General features: G+C 40.0%; 1 protein-coding gene across 5 annotated transcripts in view; it reads right to left on the bottom strand.

Annotated features, from left to right (window-relative positions):
* OXR1 (oxidation resistance 1) overlaps nt 1-17325 on the bottom strand; it is a 260480-nt gene that overhangs the window by 174781 nt on the left and 68374 nt on the right. The window contains exon 3 of one of the 5 annotated variants that reach the window (XM_085053401.1): nt 9977-10183. The exons of the other annotated variants lie outside the window; for them this stretch is intronic. Coding sequence (XP_084909527.1) covers nt 9977-10183 — 207 coding nt within the window. The remainder of the gene's footprint in view (nt 1-9976; nt 10184-17325) is intronic. 5 annotated transcript variants of the gene reach the window in all.

Here is a 17325-nt window from a genome sequence, read left to right as displayed (position 1 = left end):
GGATCTTATTTATAACTTTTAAGGAACAATTGTAAAATCATGTTAATTTACATCTGCTCTGAGTTACTTTCAAGTAACTTTTGATGCATCCAAAGATCTCCAGAGAGGTCTGTGAAACAGAAGTCACAAAGATGGGCTTGGCTCACCTGCCCTTACAGCTTCTTTCATTGCAAACACTGCATTTTCCAGAGAGGAGCAAAGCCCTACAAGATGTCTGTAACACAAAGAGGTGATTCAGAGGAAGGAAGGGGGAAAGCAGTGTTTCAGGAGGAGAAAGGGAAACATTTTTGCATTACTATCATTCTACTTTCCATCCAAGGAGGGATAAGCAAACACATCCTGGATCATGTTTTCTAAAACCCAGACTCTACAGAGAGCAGAGATGTGAGGGCTGTCATATCACACTATGTGGATTCGTATGGTCAAAAACGTGAGTGCTATCACTTTGTGAGGTTTATTAACAATACTGTGGTTTCATAGGAGGAGTTTTCCTCTGCAAGTCCCAAGAAAAAGCATCTGATAGTCCTTCCAAGATACTCATCTTTCATTGGGCTCTCAAAGTATGCTGCAGGTACAGATTTCCACAGGCATACAAGCTAGGAGTTTGGTCTGGGTTGCAAGGGATCTTTACTTGCCATCTGGTCTAATATCCCTGCAATGAGCAGGTGATCTTCAACTAGATCAGGCTGCTCAGAGCCCTGTCTGACCTCACCATGAATGTTTCCTGGGATGGGGCATCTATCACCTCTCCAGGCATATGTAATAGTCCTCTTCAGCTTCCATAAAAAGTTTATCACCTTCTATATTCAGAACAGTTTCAGTAAATTAATATATTTGCTCTCTAAGCAAAGAGAGTGTGTAAAATTTTCACACAATTACAAATATAGTCAATTAATTGCAACCTATGGAAAAATTATTTCTTTTCAAGATGCCTATGACACTTAAACGTTCCTTTGTGATATCCATGCTACACATTCAAAAATACTCTCTTTATCCAATTACAAAGCAAAGTTTTTTGTCCCACACCTTCCCAGCACTTATGCAAATTTGTAGACAGTCCAGTCACATCCAAAGATGTAAAAAGTCAAGAAGTCAATCTCTTGTCTGTGCTGTAATGTCCTTCGTGGCAGTACAAGTGACTCTGGGAGCTGGAGCAGAGCGGAACATCTCTTATGACCCAAAGCCAGGAATGCAGTGGCCAGGGCAAGCAGTGAATCATAGAATCACAGAATGGGTTGGGTTGGAAGGGACCTTAAAGATCATCAAGCTTCATCCCCAAGCAGAGTTGGAACCCATCCTGTGCTGGGTGCCCCAGAGCTGGATGCAGTACTCCAGGTGGGGTCTCATGAGAGATCTTGAGATCAGCTTTTAAATAAGCTGATCAAGATAATAAAGAAAATTTTTCATTCATGTATCACCTGGTAGTTTCAAACAAGCAGTGTGAAGCATGTCACTACAACATTATCAAAGCAGAAGTGTATTTTTTAGCTGACAAGCTATAACTTACTGAATCCATGCGCACCACATAGAGCTCCTGTGAGTGCAGAAGTTTGCAGGGACAGAATTTTGACTGTTATATGTGCAGCAGACTGCACATGGCAATGCATGTGATCCTCAAAAACATCACCAAGCATTAGCACCTGTCCCAAGTTTTGTGTGTCCCTTTCTACCGTGCATTTGGACCAAGCACAATGTTGTCAATTTGCTCTTTCATACATAGGTCTGTAGCCTGAGCAACAGGAGGAAATAGACCTTGTTAGCATCCATTGACAAATTAGAAAGAGGCAAATGATAAGAGCACATAGAGAAGCGTTTAGCTTTTCTAGCTAACACTTTTAAGTCTGACTGACACTTTTGCTCATGTTAGTTTCAATGAGACATTTGGTTCCAGGCCTGTAATTTTTTATATCACCTAGCAGGCAGTGCTAAATGCATGCTTGTGTCAGAAGGCCGGGGGCTGCAGTGTATTTAAAAAAAGATCTTTAGAGAAAAAATAGTTGTGCTTGCTTTTTTTTTTTTTTCTTTTTTTTCCCTTAAGAGATAAAAAGATAACCAAATAGTTTGAAATATTATGTTCATTCTGAGACTTCCCTGAAAATATACTAGATCTTGTCAAAACCTGACAAAATGTTTTGGGTGGTTTTTGGTTTTTGGGTCGTCCCCTTCCCCCCCGAATTATGCTGTTCCATCAGGGGTACAATGTTTAACAGGGATGTATCAATTTCAATGGAAAGGCTTCTGTATGGTACACTTTTGTCATTTGTAGTCCCTTTTTGTTACTCCCAAAAGAACATGCCACATAAAAAATAAAAAAACCTTTCTAATCTGAAAACAGACATGCACAATTTCATTTGTGATGTTGATATGAGGGTTTTGGATCTATTCCAGCACAAAGCAGAAACACATGGCAGAATGAACTTGTCATTGTTCCGAAAGTTCAACTTGGAAATCATAGATGTTTGTCAGCATGGCACTTGTGTGCCTGGGCATTGACATAAGCACCTCTTTATTTGCATGCACCACGGCAGATTCTTGGTCTCCTTTTAGACCATATCAATTTAGAAACAAACATATGTAGATGTTCCTTCTGAGGCTTTCAGCTAAAAGGCTGTGGCTGTTCTGACAACTTCCATGTGGCCCAGGCAACAGTTAAGATGCTCTAGAAATGCAGGCTGTATTTTCATATTTCACCATCCAACAGTGGATGCAGACTCTTCCATCTTGGGATCTATATCCAGACCATATGTCTGTGCTACATGAATCTGTCAGATTTGAGGTACATGAAACTAACGTCAGCTGCTGCCCTCCTCTCTCATTTCTCTGACACTGGTGATTTCAGGCTTTTTATTGCACAAATGCAGCATCTCTCCTCCTAAAAACCCCACATTTCAGATGGAGATCACTGACTTGTCCAACCAACACATCCCCAGAGAACTGCAATGCTGTGCTGAGCTGGTTACCATGTGTCTCTTACAGGCATTTTGTGTTCAAAGGGTCTCCCCAAGGGAAAGAACCCAGATTCTTGCTGGTTACAGCCTTCTGTCACTGCCTACCATGTGACACAGTGCATAAAAACAGTTAAATTACAAGGGGATAGAAAGCTGTTAGACTTAACCCAAATCTGAGAATTTAAGCTCGAATAAAATATAAGAATAAAAGCTGGACAAAGTGTCCTCAGCTAACGTAAAGAAGCAATAACAAGAAGTTGGAAAAAAGGAAACCCAGGCCCAGCAGTGAAGGTTCAGCAGCTGGCTTCTAGAGAAAAGTATTGCTCAGCACCTTGTCTTGCACAACACAGAAATCCAACTAGCTCAAACAAGCAGGAGATCTAGTTGCAAATGTATTTGGAGTAGATTTCTCTTCCACCACTCATTTTAAGTTTGCATATATTCTCTTTTTGTACTGGACTCTTGGGAAAAAGGAACATCTCCTGATGAGAAGAAGCCAAAGCAGTAGTAGATTCAGAAATATCCATGAAGTAATATTTTGCTAATGGTTTTGCCAGGACTTATAGGACCTATAATTTTTACTTTCCACATTCTTCCCATCTAGTTACAGGTTTGAGAAGCACTACAGATGGAAGAAACACGGAATAACTGTTTCTTACTGAATTTACAACGCACTTGATACATAAGGTTTATTCCACAGCACAACAAAAAACTGCTCACAGCAGCAATGTAAATTGGAAGGAGTTACTAAGGTGATGCCTGTCATCATTCCAAACAGGGTTGATCCTATTAGGGCTAATAATGAAAAGATTCAAGCAAATATATAATCAGTGCATGGAAGTAAGTTTCTCTAGGCTAAAAATCCTCTAAAAGCCTCTTGCTAAAAACAGCTCTAGCTCTGCTCCTAATGTACATTTTCTTTGTACATGCATTCTGAGGGCCCATGTGGACAGAGAAGCCTGCAGCTTACATTCAAGATAACAAACAAATGGGAAGCTGTAACATAGCTAAAAATAAACAAATCTCCCATTGGTGCTATTGTTGCTGCAGTGTTGCACTATTCACATGCAGAATGGACTAGGAACTAGCTTGTCTCTAACCCCCTTCCTCTCCAAACAGGCCTTTCTTTGTCTTCCCTAGCAACCTTTTAAACACCACAAGGGCAGAAGATATATGAGCCTCCTGGATACAAGGGTTTCCCACTCATGCTGCTGTTGCTAGACCCCAGCCATCAGAGACAGGAGGAACCACAACAGCTACACCAACCCTTGGCATGCGAAGGTCAGGCACGCTCTGTCAGAGTCATTCTGTCTGCCATCACATGTTACTGCAGTAATGGCTTCTTCTGGTTAAAAGCAGTTGTGAACTGTCAAGTGGTATTTATTTTTTCACTCAGAAAATAGTGTCTTACTAATAACAGCTCAGAGATTTTTAGTACAACACAGGAAAAGGGAAAAAAACCACACCAAAACAAACCTCAAACCCAGAAACACAGCTAATGTAATCTACAACCTATTTTACCACTGAGGGTACTGTGGAAACAAAAAAAAACATAAATATTTTGTATGATTACTGTATAATCTCTTCTAAGGGTTGTACATTATTATAGACAAAAGTAGACATCTGCTAGAGAGAGAAAGATATGTCTGAGATTCCCAGGTAAGAATTACAGCAGTGCTGCATCTACTCCAAATTAGCAGCAACTTAACTAAAGATGCAAGCATTGTTCTTACATTGTTCACTTCCAGACAGCTCAGAAAGACTGAAATAAGATAAAGAAATACTAAAACATCAGTAGACTTTGCACACACAGCCTGAGTGCTCTGCAACTTTAAGGTCTGAGAAGAGGGAGAAAGAAGAGTAGAAGAGAAGCTGGGAAAAGGCCTCCTGCTTTGCTCTGTGGCAAAGTACAGTAGGAGAGGAAGAAACGAATACCTAAAACAAGGCATGAGTGCTGCTGCCACTGGACTATTTGGCTTCCCTGTGCACCACAGGGAGATTTTTGGGGTAGAAGTCTTTGCCTGTGTTGAGGGATGAAAGGAGAGAAGTGACAATCTCTGACTCTCTGAAATTGTTCATGAGGAGGGTACCACAACAGTGGAAGTTTCCATGTGTTTTCTAGATTCTTTCTTACTTGCAAAATCATCTTGCCCAAAATATTATCTTTGGTTGCTTTTTAAATCACTAACGAAGAGAGACTGGAATCAGTACCCAGTCTATCACATTGTGCTGGGAACCACTCTCACAGGAGGAACAAATATTTGTCTGAACAGACAGGAATTGCTGTCTGAATTCTAAATAAGTTTGGGGGTTTAATAAACAAACCTTTCTAGCTTTCCTTCTTCTTCACTGTCAAGGAAAGAAAAGTGTTTTGTTTTATATCCCCAAATTGAGTTTACATCTTTCAAGAAAATCTTTCAGAAATAGGTAATAGCACAAATAATTACAGAAAATTTACCTTAGGAGAAAAAGATCAGTCTTAAAATTCAAACAAGACAACACACTAATATTTACAGAAGGAATATGGAAAGAGGGGAAGGGACAAGGATTACACAAGGGAGACACTGAATGCCAATATAATGATTAGCTCTGTCCTTCTGCAGAGCAGCAGCAGATGCCTGAGCCCCTGCAGTTCTGCCTCTGGGAGAAGGCAGGAGAATCAGAAACTAGTAAGATGCTGCAGTAATTTTATTTGCACACATTTACACCCTTCTGAGGACAAAACTGGTCAAAGAAGACTTAAAGACTGTTCCTTTTAATACTATTTTCATGTCAGACTTGTAAATGTGTGATGAAAGCACATCTTCCAGAATAGACTAGTTAAAGGACTAATACAGCAACTTTGCTATTCCTATTTGCTATTTGCTTCTGGCAAAACACCACAGAAAAACTCAACACTAAACTATTGTTTCACACAAAGATATTTTCTCTAAGATTAATAACTTGCTCAGCTACTAGAAAAGGATGCTGTATTATTACTTCCCTTCCCTAACACTATAGTACAACAAATATTGAACTGTTTCCAGCACATCATTTAATGGCAGGCTCTTGCAGACAAAATATATTTTACTAACAATATGTTTTCAGTTTTGAATAGAAGCTTCACAATGGGAGAGTCACTATTTGGATGCCGAACATCACCTGACATAATAAAACTCTTACTTAAAAAAAAGGAAATAAATATATAAGGTGATAAAGTTATAAATCATTCAGGAAGGTGTTTGGCTTTAACTTTTGGCACTAATTGCTTGGAACTTATTTAGCTATCAGTGCAAAAAAAAGTAAAAATAGTTCCACAGAATAGTTCCCCAAACCATCAATCTCAAATTTTCATTATTTGAGTGCAAAAAAACATGCTTTTCAGAAAAATAGTCACAGACTGAAACAATAGTTAGAATGTCCCTAAAATATCTTTTCTTTTTCATGAAAAAAGAAAAAACCCATTTGTTTAGGAGTTTCTAAACTTTTCATCAAAGCTTAGTTTAAATACAGATTTTTTTTTTCTTTTCTTCTGCTTTTCAAGTGGAAATGTTACCAAACTAATATGTAAATGTCTGTTTCTAAGCTGACATTTAAAAGAACAAAACAGAATTTAAAAGTTAATAAAATATTCTCTACAATATTCATCTTAAAAACTATTTTACAATTCAAATTGACCATAGTCATTTCAAAGCTTCTCTTGTTTTCAAAATATTCAGAGGTTTCGGAAGTCTATTGACCATTAATTTTTATGGGGTTTTAATATTAGACTAAAACCACTCAACATTTTTGCCGATTTTTTAGCACAATATGACATCTGCAATATTTGCTGAATGAGGATTTTGGTCCCCACTCAATTTCTGCAAATGCAATGAGTATTCTTCCTCCATTTTAAGGATTAATTTTGTAAATGACACTTTAAGCACTCCAAGTACAATGGAATAAGTCAAAAATAAATCCTACAAGCACAAGAGGCCAGTGCAGATGTGCAAGAGGGCAGTGCAGATGTGCAAGTGTCTCAAATGCATTCCATTCCCCATGCTGACAGTCTTATTATGTCCAATAAAAAAATGCCATTGAGATCACCACACTAATAACATTTAGCTTCATCCTCTCCCCCAGTTGGAAGGACATTCAGTTGTATGCAATGCAGCTATTTTATTTTCGCCACAATTCTTTTGCATGGCTGGGCAATGTGGGCAGAAGGCAGAAGTGGTTGTCCCCCCATATCTCAAAGCAGATCAACCCTCTAGTAAGGATATTGGGGGTTCCAAAAAATCTCTCACAAAACTGCAGTCCTGGAAGTTTCTTGTTCTCCCAAATTTCCTGTTTAAGCATTATCCCACACTCTTTCTTTTGCAGTGTTTTAGTCTTTAACATGCCTGACTATGGAAACCAGACTGATGTAACAATATCAGCCCCTGGAGCAAGCAGAGACTGCTACCACTCCTGGGGACACAAAGTGAGCAGGATGGCTGCTCCAGCTCAGTGCCACACACGGGGAATAAGTGCTGCTGAGTTTGTGCACAAGCAGGCAGGGTTCCTCACCATTTTGTATCTCCTTGGGAGTTTATATCTAGTGCAGACCTGCACTGCACTCAACGAGCAAGACATGGCACCACTGCAAAGGATGCAACACCACCCCACTGCAGGAGTCCCTGTGCAGCTGGGACATGTGCTCACTCTTTTAAAGAAATGTCTGGATGCATTCCTTGATTTGTTTTTGAATCCTTACTCACTGGATATAAACGGCTGATTTACCATTCCCACAATTTTCTATCTAATTTTATAATACTCAGAAGAAATGTGTTCAGAAGTTTCTAATGGGTTGGACACCTTCAAGCTCACTGTAGGAACTGGAGCGAGAGAAAGGGACTGCAGGCAGAGCTCAGAGCCAGGGCTCAGTACTATCAAAGATTGTTTAATAGCCAAAGGCAAAAACACCCCAAAGGTCAGTGACGTTCCCCTCTCTATTTCCTGAAAGCAGATGGTAGAAGAGTTTGGAATTAATAGCCCTGCAGTGCCCAGCTTGGCACCAGCTCCCTGCAGAGATGATCAGCCTTTTCTGCTGACAGCCTGCGAGACAGCTCGCCATCCACGTGGCAGAATGTGTGCCCAAGAACCACCCTGCAAACAAAATCTGGGGAGATGGATCCCTGAATGGCATCAAGTGCATTTAGAAAACCTGCTTTCTTTTTTATGGTAGATTTAGCTGTGCAGTTCTGTGAAAGTCACTGACTCCTCTTCTTTTGTGCAGTAACTCTAATAAAGAAATGTGTGTATCAAATCAGGCCCAAACCAGTATTTTTCTTCAGTGAGCAATATAGCAACACAAAACATAGACAGACATAGAGACATATCGGGTAAAAGGCCACTCTCTCCTCTCCTACACACAATAAAATTAACTGCAAATGTCTATACTTAGATTCAAAAGCTAGTTCAAAATCTTTTCTTCTCATTAAAATGTGATAGCATTTACTGCTACCTAAACATATCCTTACCACTCATAGAACATTCAAGACCTCTAAGGCTTTTTTTCACTGTAGTCATCACAGCGATTACCAACAATTAGATGCAAGAAAACTAATTAATGCCAGTCAACAAGATTTTTTTAAAAAAGTTTGCTACTTCAATGTTCTTTTTTTGTTCTTTGGCATAATAGGTTCCCAAGCAAGGTTGAATGATTTCGACTTGAAGGAGACAGCTCAAAGACAGACTTGGTTATCTAAAGCCATGCTTGCCTCTCATAAAACCTGGGTCCTGAGCTAGGGTAAAAATAGTTTAATCTTTCTCTGTTTGTGTGTGATGGAATTAAAACACCACCAGATTAAAATGACATTTCTGGTGATAAACTTTATTATTTCTACTTCCTGAAAACTTCGAAGGAGAACAAAAGTAACCCTGCAGCTGAAAAATAAGCCCCAAAATGCTAAATTAAAGAAGTTCAATCTAGTCAGCTCATAAGGGAAGGATGAAAGGTGAATTGTCACTGAATTTAAATGATTACATATGGAAAATACCCAAAAGAAAATTACTTCCTAGTCTTGAAAACAAAGGCAAAGGATTCAACAGCTCCAAACAGAGCTTAGCTGAACAAAACCTTAAAATACAGTAAGAGAAATTAAACTTCTGCCTATACTTGAGGTAGGGAAAAGAAATTAAAAAGGTGTCACCAAGCCTGGTGACTCTCATTATCCACAGTGGTGATACAATTGGCCTTTAGGTAAAATGACAGCAAAACCCAATGTGAATACAGGGCTTATACTGAGGACATTCTTTTTTTTTTTTTTTTTTTTGTACATTATCCCTAGGCAACAAAATTCCTATGAAAGAATCTATATATTCAATTGTTCATTTACTTTTATAGAAATTGTGGGGAGAATACAGGAGGTGATAAGCAGTCCAGCTGTAATGCTACCAAGGGCAAGACCACATCAATCACATAAACTTTCACGTTGTTTGCCATAAAATTGCACTTGGATAACAATTTATCTAGACTCACTCCTAGGACAAGGAATATAATATTCAGTGTTCTAGGCTGGAAGTAGTCATTAAGTTGACAGCAGCAACTAAGAGGCCATCTTTTTGAAGAAAAAGTTTTTTTATGGAGTAGAAATTGATTGATTTTATGTGGAAGCATTTAGTTGAATTCTTCCTGGTGTTTTAGGAAGAAGAATGGGAATCCATTGATCTTAGGAGCAACCCATCTAGGTCACAGAGCCCCAAGGAGAGTCCTCTCTGCCATCCTCCTCTTACTTCCTATGTTCCTTGAGAAAAAACAATCTCTGCTAACAGTCTGCAGCATTATCTGAGCAGCTTCCCATATTTTGCCCAGCACGTTCATCTGATATTTAGGGTGTTTCCATATTCTCCGGCACCAAAGAGCCTGATTTGTCCAACGAGTGGTACTTGCTCTGCTTTCATCAACAGAAACATGCACTGAACACAGTGGGGGTGAGGAAAATCCAAAGCAAAGTGCCTGCACTCTCTGTTCCAGAACATATTTTTAGTTAACTGTGAAGAGCAATGTGCAGAAATTCAGGACCTACCTGTGATCTAGCTCAAAGTCTCTCAGGTCTGCATAGAGTTCAACTTTCTTGGATTTGTCACCATCCAGCTGCTGCTTCTTCTGTGCTGTGCCTCTCCACAGCCTACAGAATGCCCTATCTAATATTGCTGCTGCTGCTGCTTTGTTCCCCACACCTGACTTCCAGTGCTGGCATGTTGGAAATAAAAGCCAGGAGAGGCAGTAGATTCTGAAAACAGGATAATATGCAAACTGCAGTGTCCAGCAGAGATGTAGTATAAAATTTTTTATAACAAACACTACGGGAGAGAAATTGATATAGTACTCAGTTTTGGGAGTATTTTAGTTCCCTAAACACTACCTCCCAAAAATGCAATTACAAAGAGGTCTCAGTACTAGCAGAAACTACTCTTGAAATCATGGTTAAAAATTGAGGCTTGAAAAACAAAACCACAGTTAAAAAAAAAAAAAAGTACTATTCAAACCATCCAGGCATCTAGTCTGCACGTCAGTCACAATCCACTGCTAATACATCAGAGTCCTTCTCTCTCTCCAGCACACAAGCCAAGCACTCTCCACGCCTCCAGACAGCACTAAATCCCAAGGGCTTTGGCCCACCAAAATTCAAATACTAGCAAAAGATCAAAGTCAGACCTTAGAAACTCAGAACTGCTTATGAAGAACCGTGCAAGCCCAACAGGACTATTTCACAACCTTTTATGGAACAGTAGGTCTGATTAGGAATATTAGAGAAACCAAAAATATATAGTTATAGTTATGATTTTTATTGTCAAAAATTATTTTTAATGCCAGATTATCAATATTAGTCTGCTGAATTATTTCTGATCTGACATATTTAAATATGCAGTCTTAGCAAATAAAAAGAACTAGAAAATTAGGAAAAAACCCTACATCCTTTTAAGTTCCCCTCTTCCTTTTATAATTTATCTGAAGAAATCCTGGTTGAGCATCTCTGAAGATTTTCATAAAGTCCATTGCATAGACTATTACAAGCTCTGTGAAGTATTTCTCTCTTATTTCCTAACCTACTGCTATAAAAACAAAAGAAGAAAAATGCCACAATCCTCACATGCAAATAACAAGACAACCCCCATCAAGAACTTGCAGGTTAAAGCTGCTATGAAATATGGTAAGTTGTATAAACACACCTTTAACATCCAGAATCCATTCCCCTAAACTTCCAGAGGGGAAAAAAATCAGTATCTCACTGGAACAAGCAAGATATGAAGTTTTAGGAGGTTGTTTTGTTTCTGGATTTTTTAAATTGAAAACTTTGTTTATCAGAGTAAAGCAGGCATTAACCTTGGTGGGATGGCTACTGTAACTCCACAGTAGCCCCTCCCTGCAGGAGGCAGCTATCGAAGCTGTCTGTGGGAAACTGTTAAAAACTCTGTGCCATTCCTACTGGGAGTACAACTAAAAATATCAGCCCAAATTAGCAGTGTGCAAAGACAGTCATTAGGCACCTTAACACCTTCGTGACAGAACACATGCAGAGCTTATACTCAAATTTTAATACCATGTACCTGAATTGGGTATCTGTATTGAACCACAGCAGGTCAAACTATTTTTAGGCTACTGCTGGGAAAAAACGAAAAAAAAATAACCAGCAAAACAACAGTAAAAGAACTAGAAGGAGCCCATTCCAAGAAGAGTTCCTCTGTCTTTCATATATCGATGGAATAGCTATAAGTAACATATTTATGTGTAACCACTTTATCACCATATGCAATATCCTTTAGAAAAGGTGAGGTTTTGAGACACTAAGCTCTGCTGCACTGTCTTCAACTCCACAAACTCTTTTTACCTTCCTATTACCAACAGACACTATTGAAAACATTTCATGTAGTCATGAAACTACTTTATTTTGTTCCACAGCTGCAGCTGCTCCTGTATCACTGCTTGTTTTTAACTTCCAGAATCCAAGTCTGCATTTATCACATGGTTTTAATAACAGGAGCTGGTTCAGGTACCTGATTCAGAATGGCTCAGGACAGCTGATAGCTGATAATTTATAGTTATTAGTGGCACTGTTTCACCTTACTAGTCGGTTGGTTTTGCTTTTTTCCCCTGAGCCCATTTGTGTCAAAGCAATGCTGACACAGAAATGAGGCAGCTTGGGATTTTAATTCAGAGGATGCTGGTGTTTGGCTGGGGGAGGAGAAGGGAACAGCTATTCACTGTGCCTCTGATCATTGGGAGAAAGTGGCAACAAAGGAAGCCCTGTGACTGCAAACCTGCCACGCATTTCATATCACTTCTGTGATATGAAATTACCTGACTGCTGTAACTACCCTTTTCTCTGGGTTTAGCAGGGTCACTTCTGCCTCCAACCCTACCTCTTCCCCTTCTACCTTCCATCAACTGGACACACATCTAGACCTCTAACTGTGACCCTTATTGATAAATATCCTTTTATTCCCTCTCATTGTTTTAATGTCACTGTACCTCTCCTTGCCTTCAGGTAACGCCAATGTCATTTCTATGCCATTTTCAATGCCACTCTTGATGTTGGGGGCTGAGCTGTGCAGGTGGCTGAGCATCCCCACCCTCCTTTTTTCAGTACAACCAACAGCTTCATGGATTTGCAGTGGAGAAGTGAGCAGCAGCAAATGCTCCATGTGCAAAATGCCACCTCCTCCAGCTGTGCTGCTGCTGCTCCTCTGCTGCCTGTCAGCAGCCAGCACTTAGATAAAGACCACACAGTCATTTTAAAAAATCAAATACAAATATCAAAAACTCCAGTTCCCCTTCAAATATAAAGGAAATCAACCCTTCACTGAATCACCTCAGAGGATTATCTGGTTCTACAAATTTCAGGATAGAAGATGGTAACTGCTACACTATTTTGTGTAATTTTCTCCTCTCCTTATTCTTCAGATCTCCTAGCTGGCAGCTAACTCACATTCAAGAGAGATGGGAAGAGGAAAGGAGTAATTACCATGCTTGTTCTCTGCTCTTTATTTCAAAGTTTTGTGAAACACTGTCTCTTACAGCACTCCTCAGGTGAAGTTCTGCAAGGCTCACAAACAGCTTTGCTCACGGAGCCACAGGCTGCCTGTGCTAGTGATGCCTCCAGCCCCCAGCACTGCCTCCTTCTCCTCTCCTTGCAGGGGCTGGCTTATCAAGGGAGGGTAAAAGGAGCTCCTTCCTTCTGCAGAGGCAGCACATCAGCTCTGCTGCAATGACCCTGCAGGGTGGGATGCCCTGTCTGACACAGACTGCAAGGTTCCCAGCACAGCCTCTGCAGTCACAGCACCAAAACTGCACATTCATGGGGGAAATACTGTACATAAGCACTTCAGCTAATCAATCTTGTTCTGATTTAGTTACAAAATTTCAGGTGTAAGGGATTCTAAATCCAGACTGTCTCAGTGCAGAGTCCAGTGCTAAAGGCTTTGCTTTAGCTGTGGTAGAAATGCTCATGAGGATGTTGTGGTATAGCTCGAGATTTTGGCATTCAGACAGAAAGGGTGGAATGGTTACTGTACTTAGCAGTCCATCAATAAGCTGCAGTCTGATTTAAACTGACATTTTTACAGTTCTTGCAGAAACATGAAAATTAGAGGGTCAGCTTCTTTAATAAAATATGACAGGGGTTTTTAATATGGCATTTTTCTTTTTTATATTCTTATTAGAAATAATTAGAAATTTAATTAACAATTGATGGTCAGACTCACTGATGAAGCCATTATTATCCATGTATGAAACAGGCTAATAAAAGCCCTAAAGGCTAAAACAGTCCCTAAAAGTAAATTTAGATGAAGGCAAAAATCCTACAGACAAGATTCTCAACTTGAGCTGAAGTTGTCTTTCTTTGTGTATTGACTTCCACAAACACTTCTGGTCTTATACTTGCTGGGTACAATGTTCTGAGTTTAGGTCTCTTGTAGTCTAACCTTCCTTGTGAACATCTTCTCGTTCTGGTTAAAAAAGAACCACTGAAGTTAAAAATACTTCAAAGTATCTGACTTCATTCTGGAGTTCTGTCTTTAGCTAGCAGTGATAGCTGTCTCTCATTAATTGTGTGTAAAAATCAGGATCTAAATAAATAAACCTTATTTGAGAAAAACATCACGACAGCAGCAGAACAATGGCTGTACCACAATAATGACTCAAGCAACAGTTTAACAAAATACTATCAATTTGTCACTCAGTTACCAGTTTGCAGCAGTCTGAGATGGCTGGTTAGGCCAAATGAAGTCCTTCTAGCCAGAACAATAAAGTTCACACAGACTGAAAGAATATATCTTTTTCCAGATTATCACTGCCCCCAGGCTTTCATATCTGAACTTCCTTCTGGAAGGAATAACAACCAAAGAGCAAATTTCATTGGAGAAGAAAGAAAGAAAAACTATTATTTCTCTGATATTCAGAAAGAGAGAGAAGCTTCAGCTGACACAGTAACAATTCACTGATGCTTGTATATCATTTTGAAAAAACAAAGCTCATGCTTTGATCATGAGAATCACACCACTCACTCAAAAACTTGCCTGCAGTTAGGAACTTAAAACATAATTTTTAATAACTGAAGTGCACAGAAGTGAGCTTGAGACTCTCAAGGCAAAGGCAAGTAAATCAATAAGGATATCAACAGCCACCCCTCCTTCCCCTCCATTCCCAGTACCATCAGTCTGTCCTAGATGGATTACTGAGATATCCTTCTGCACAGCCCTGTTAGCACAAGGAAGAGTCTTACAAGGATAGCTCACTGCCACTTGGCTGTGGCAGGGGATTTCAAGCATGGGTTGTTATGATGTGTGCAATGTGATGAGACCTCCACCAGCACAACTTCCACACCCACACAAAATCTGTCCCAGGCACCACAAACACACCAATGGAGAGCAGGGAGAGCTCTCCTTTCACTACAGGAAAATGTCTGAGAACCTGGCATGGGATATTATGTGTGCCTCATCTATTTCTACTCAAAACCACATACCACATTATCTCTTGATTGATTATCACAGTGGCAGGAATACATCACAAGGTACAACAAAAAAAGTCGGAGTGATCCTTGACTCCTGTCCTAGGTTGCAATATAGATGTAGTTAAGTATTCTATTACCACCAGCTGTGGGCCATTAACTGTTATCAGCTGCTAATGACCCACCCCGCATGACAGGCAATGGGCCATCAGGGACCCACCGTGTGACTCATGGACTTATCTCATCCCATTGTGGGATACTCTGCCCAGGAGGGAGGAGCCAGGTGTTCCCACCTGGATATAACCTGGCCTTGGAACTGCCTGAGCTAGCCCTGTCTACTGGGTTCCCAGAGGACAAGAGCTACCACTGGATCTTCAGCTGGAGACTAGACCTTCACAGGATCACTGCTTCAACTGAACTACTTCAGTCGGACTGCTACCACCACCCTAACAGGGTGTTAGGTTGTATCTGACTTTGCTTTTCCTTGTATTATTTCACTTATTTTTACTTTCAGTCTTGACTTGTGATCTCCCACTGGTTTGTTTTCAAACCAATACAACTCCTCATAGGGTACCTTCAGGAAAACTGGCCACAGAACCAGCAGATATGCATCAGAAGTGATCAGTTAAAGTTCAGGTCTTTTTTCTTTTTTTTTCTTTTTCTTTTTTTTTTTTTTTTTTTTTTTTTAATAGCTTTAGGCCTGTAAAACCTCTGGCTTACCAAAAGCAAGGAACATGACCATGACTATTTTCCTTCCATAGGTGTTGTGTGTCCTTCCTGTCCCTGACCCCGCCCCCCTGACCCCTTCTGACTGGATGTGAGTCAGGACCGCCTCCCATCCCTAGAGATAAAATCCCCAGCCAGATCCGGAACGGGCCTCTTTGTTTCTGGGCTCGTATGGAACCTGTACCCTCCCTTGCCTTCCCTTCCCCCTCCTCTGTCTCCCCATTCCTCCCCTGTTTTCCTCAATAAAAAAACATGGAGACCAGGAACCAAACAGCTTCTTTTCTAAACCTGCAACGCTTCTACAAGGACCGCGTCTGACCAGCCCCACAGCTCGTGGCCATGGAATGACCATCCTGCGTGTTCCGGTTCTGGGGCAGCCCTCCCCCCCGCAGCAGGGGAGAGCTGCCTTTAGGTTCTGCACTGCTGCACATATGTGTATTTTAACCTGGCAGGGACACTCAACAGCCAACAACACCATAAAATTATACAAAATTATTTTCATGCCAGTCTCCTTTGGAAGAAAATACTATGTTTCTATGAAGAAATATGAAAGACAACATCTTAAAAAAAAATTCAAATACCAACTATCAATCTGCTTGCAAAACCAAACTAGCAACACTTGTTTAATCTCAGATTATGGATCCTGCTGTCTGGAACTCCAAGTTTCTTCTACCCATTTGAAGTTTGCTTTGCATTTTGTGACTTGGCTCAGACATATCAGTCTGCACCGTACCATGCCTGATGCCTTCTAAGGGAAAATAGTGTATTAGTAATATTCATTTCCCCTCCTCCATTGATTAAAAATCTGCAGTTTGTCCCATCATGGTCTGAATGATGATGTTGAGTGGTCCCCAGACCATTTCTTGCAAAGCCACCACTGTTTGAGGACATAATTCCCAACTGTAAATAGAAACTGTATCATTTTGAGAAGGGGAGATAGAGCTGAGGACACTAACCATATTGATTTTTGTTGTGTTTATCTGTCTCTTTATATCTCTGCAAATCCCTAGTGTTTCTGATATTACTTTCTAACAGTGCATTTTTCCTGTTTTCCACTGAATTAAATGTCAGCAGATGACAACTTAGTCTTTGTTGTTACCATTTGGTAATTTAACTGCACTAAATAGGGAACAGAATCTGCTTGCAGAATCTTTTTGCACTAGCTCTGTGTTATCTTAACATCTTTTTCTGCTGTCTTACTAGGCTGAAGATCAAAAGCATAAATGGTAAACCTGTTATCAGCCTTTAGTTCAGCATTAACCACTTCAACTGTGATTCAGCAACTTTGCAAAGAAAGCAGGTAAGAATCAAAATTTTGGCAAACATGATTAACTACTTAGATTTAAGGGGTTTTAATAAGATTATCTCAGGGAAATATGAATAAACAGTCCAGCACATTATGCAGAATCACAGAATCATTTAGATGGGAAAAGACATTTAAGATCATCAGGTCCAAACATTACCCACTATATACTATTCCCACAAGTGTAAACAAATTTCTGCCTATTTTCTTGCACAAGACCAACTTCTTCATCATGTGCTGCAAACTCTTCTGTTTAATGTGGTCTACACCTTTGGTGCATAAAGCATCCACAGAGTTAGTTCACATTCCCCTGTTCACTTCAAGACTAAATATCTCAGTTCTGCTCTTCTGTTCTTTTTAGACCCTAAATCCATTTATACTGTATTTCCAGATGCCC

This window comes from Lichenostomus cassidix, chromosome 2, assembly GCF_008360975.1.
Source record: "Lichenostomus cassidix isolate B80296 chromosome 2, HeHo_3.0, whole genome shotgun sequence".
NCBI classification, from domain to species: domain Eukaryota; kingdom Metazoa; phylum Chordata; class Aves; order Passeriformes; family Meliphagidae; genus Lichenostomus; species Lichenostomus cassidix.
The sequence above is the reverse complement of the archived record's forward strand: the minus strand, read 5'-3'. Positions and strand labels throughout refer to the sequence as shown.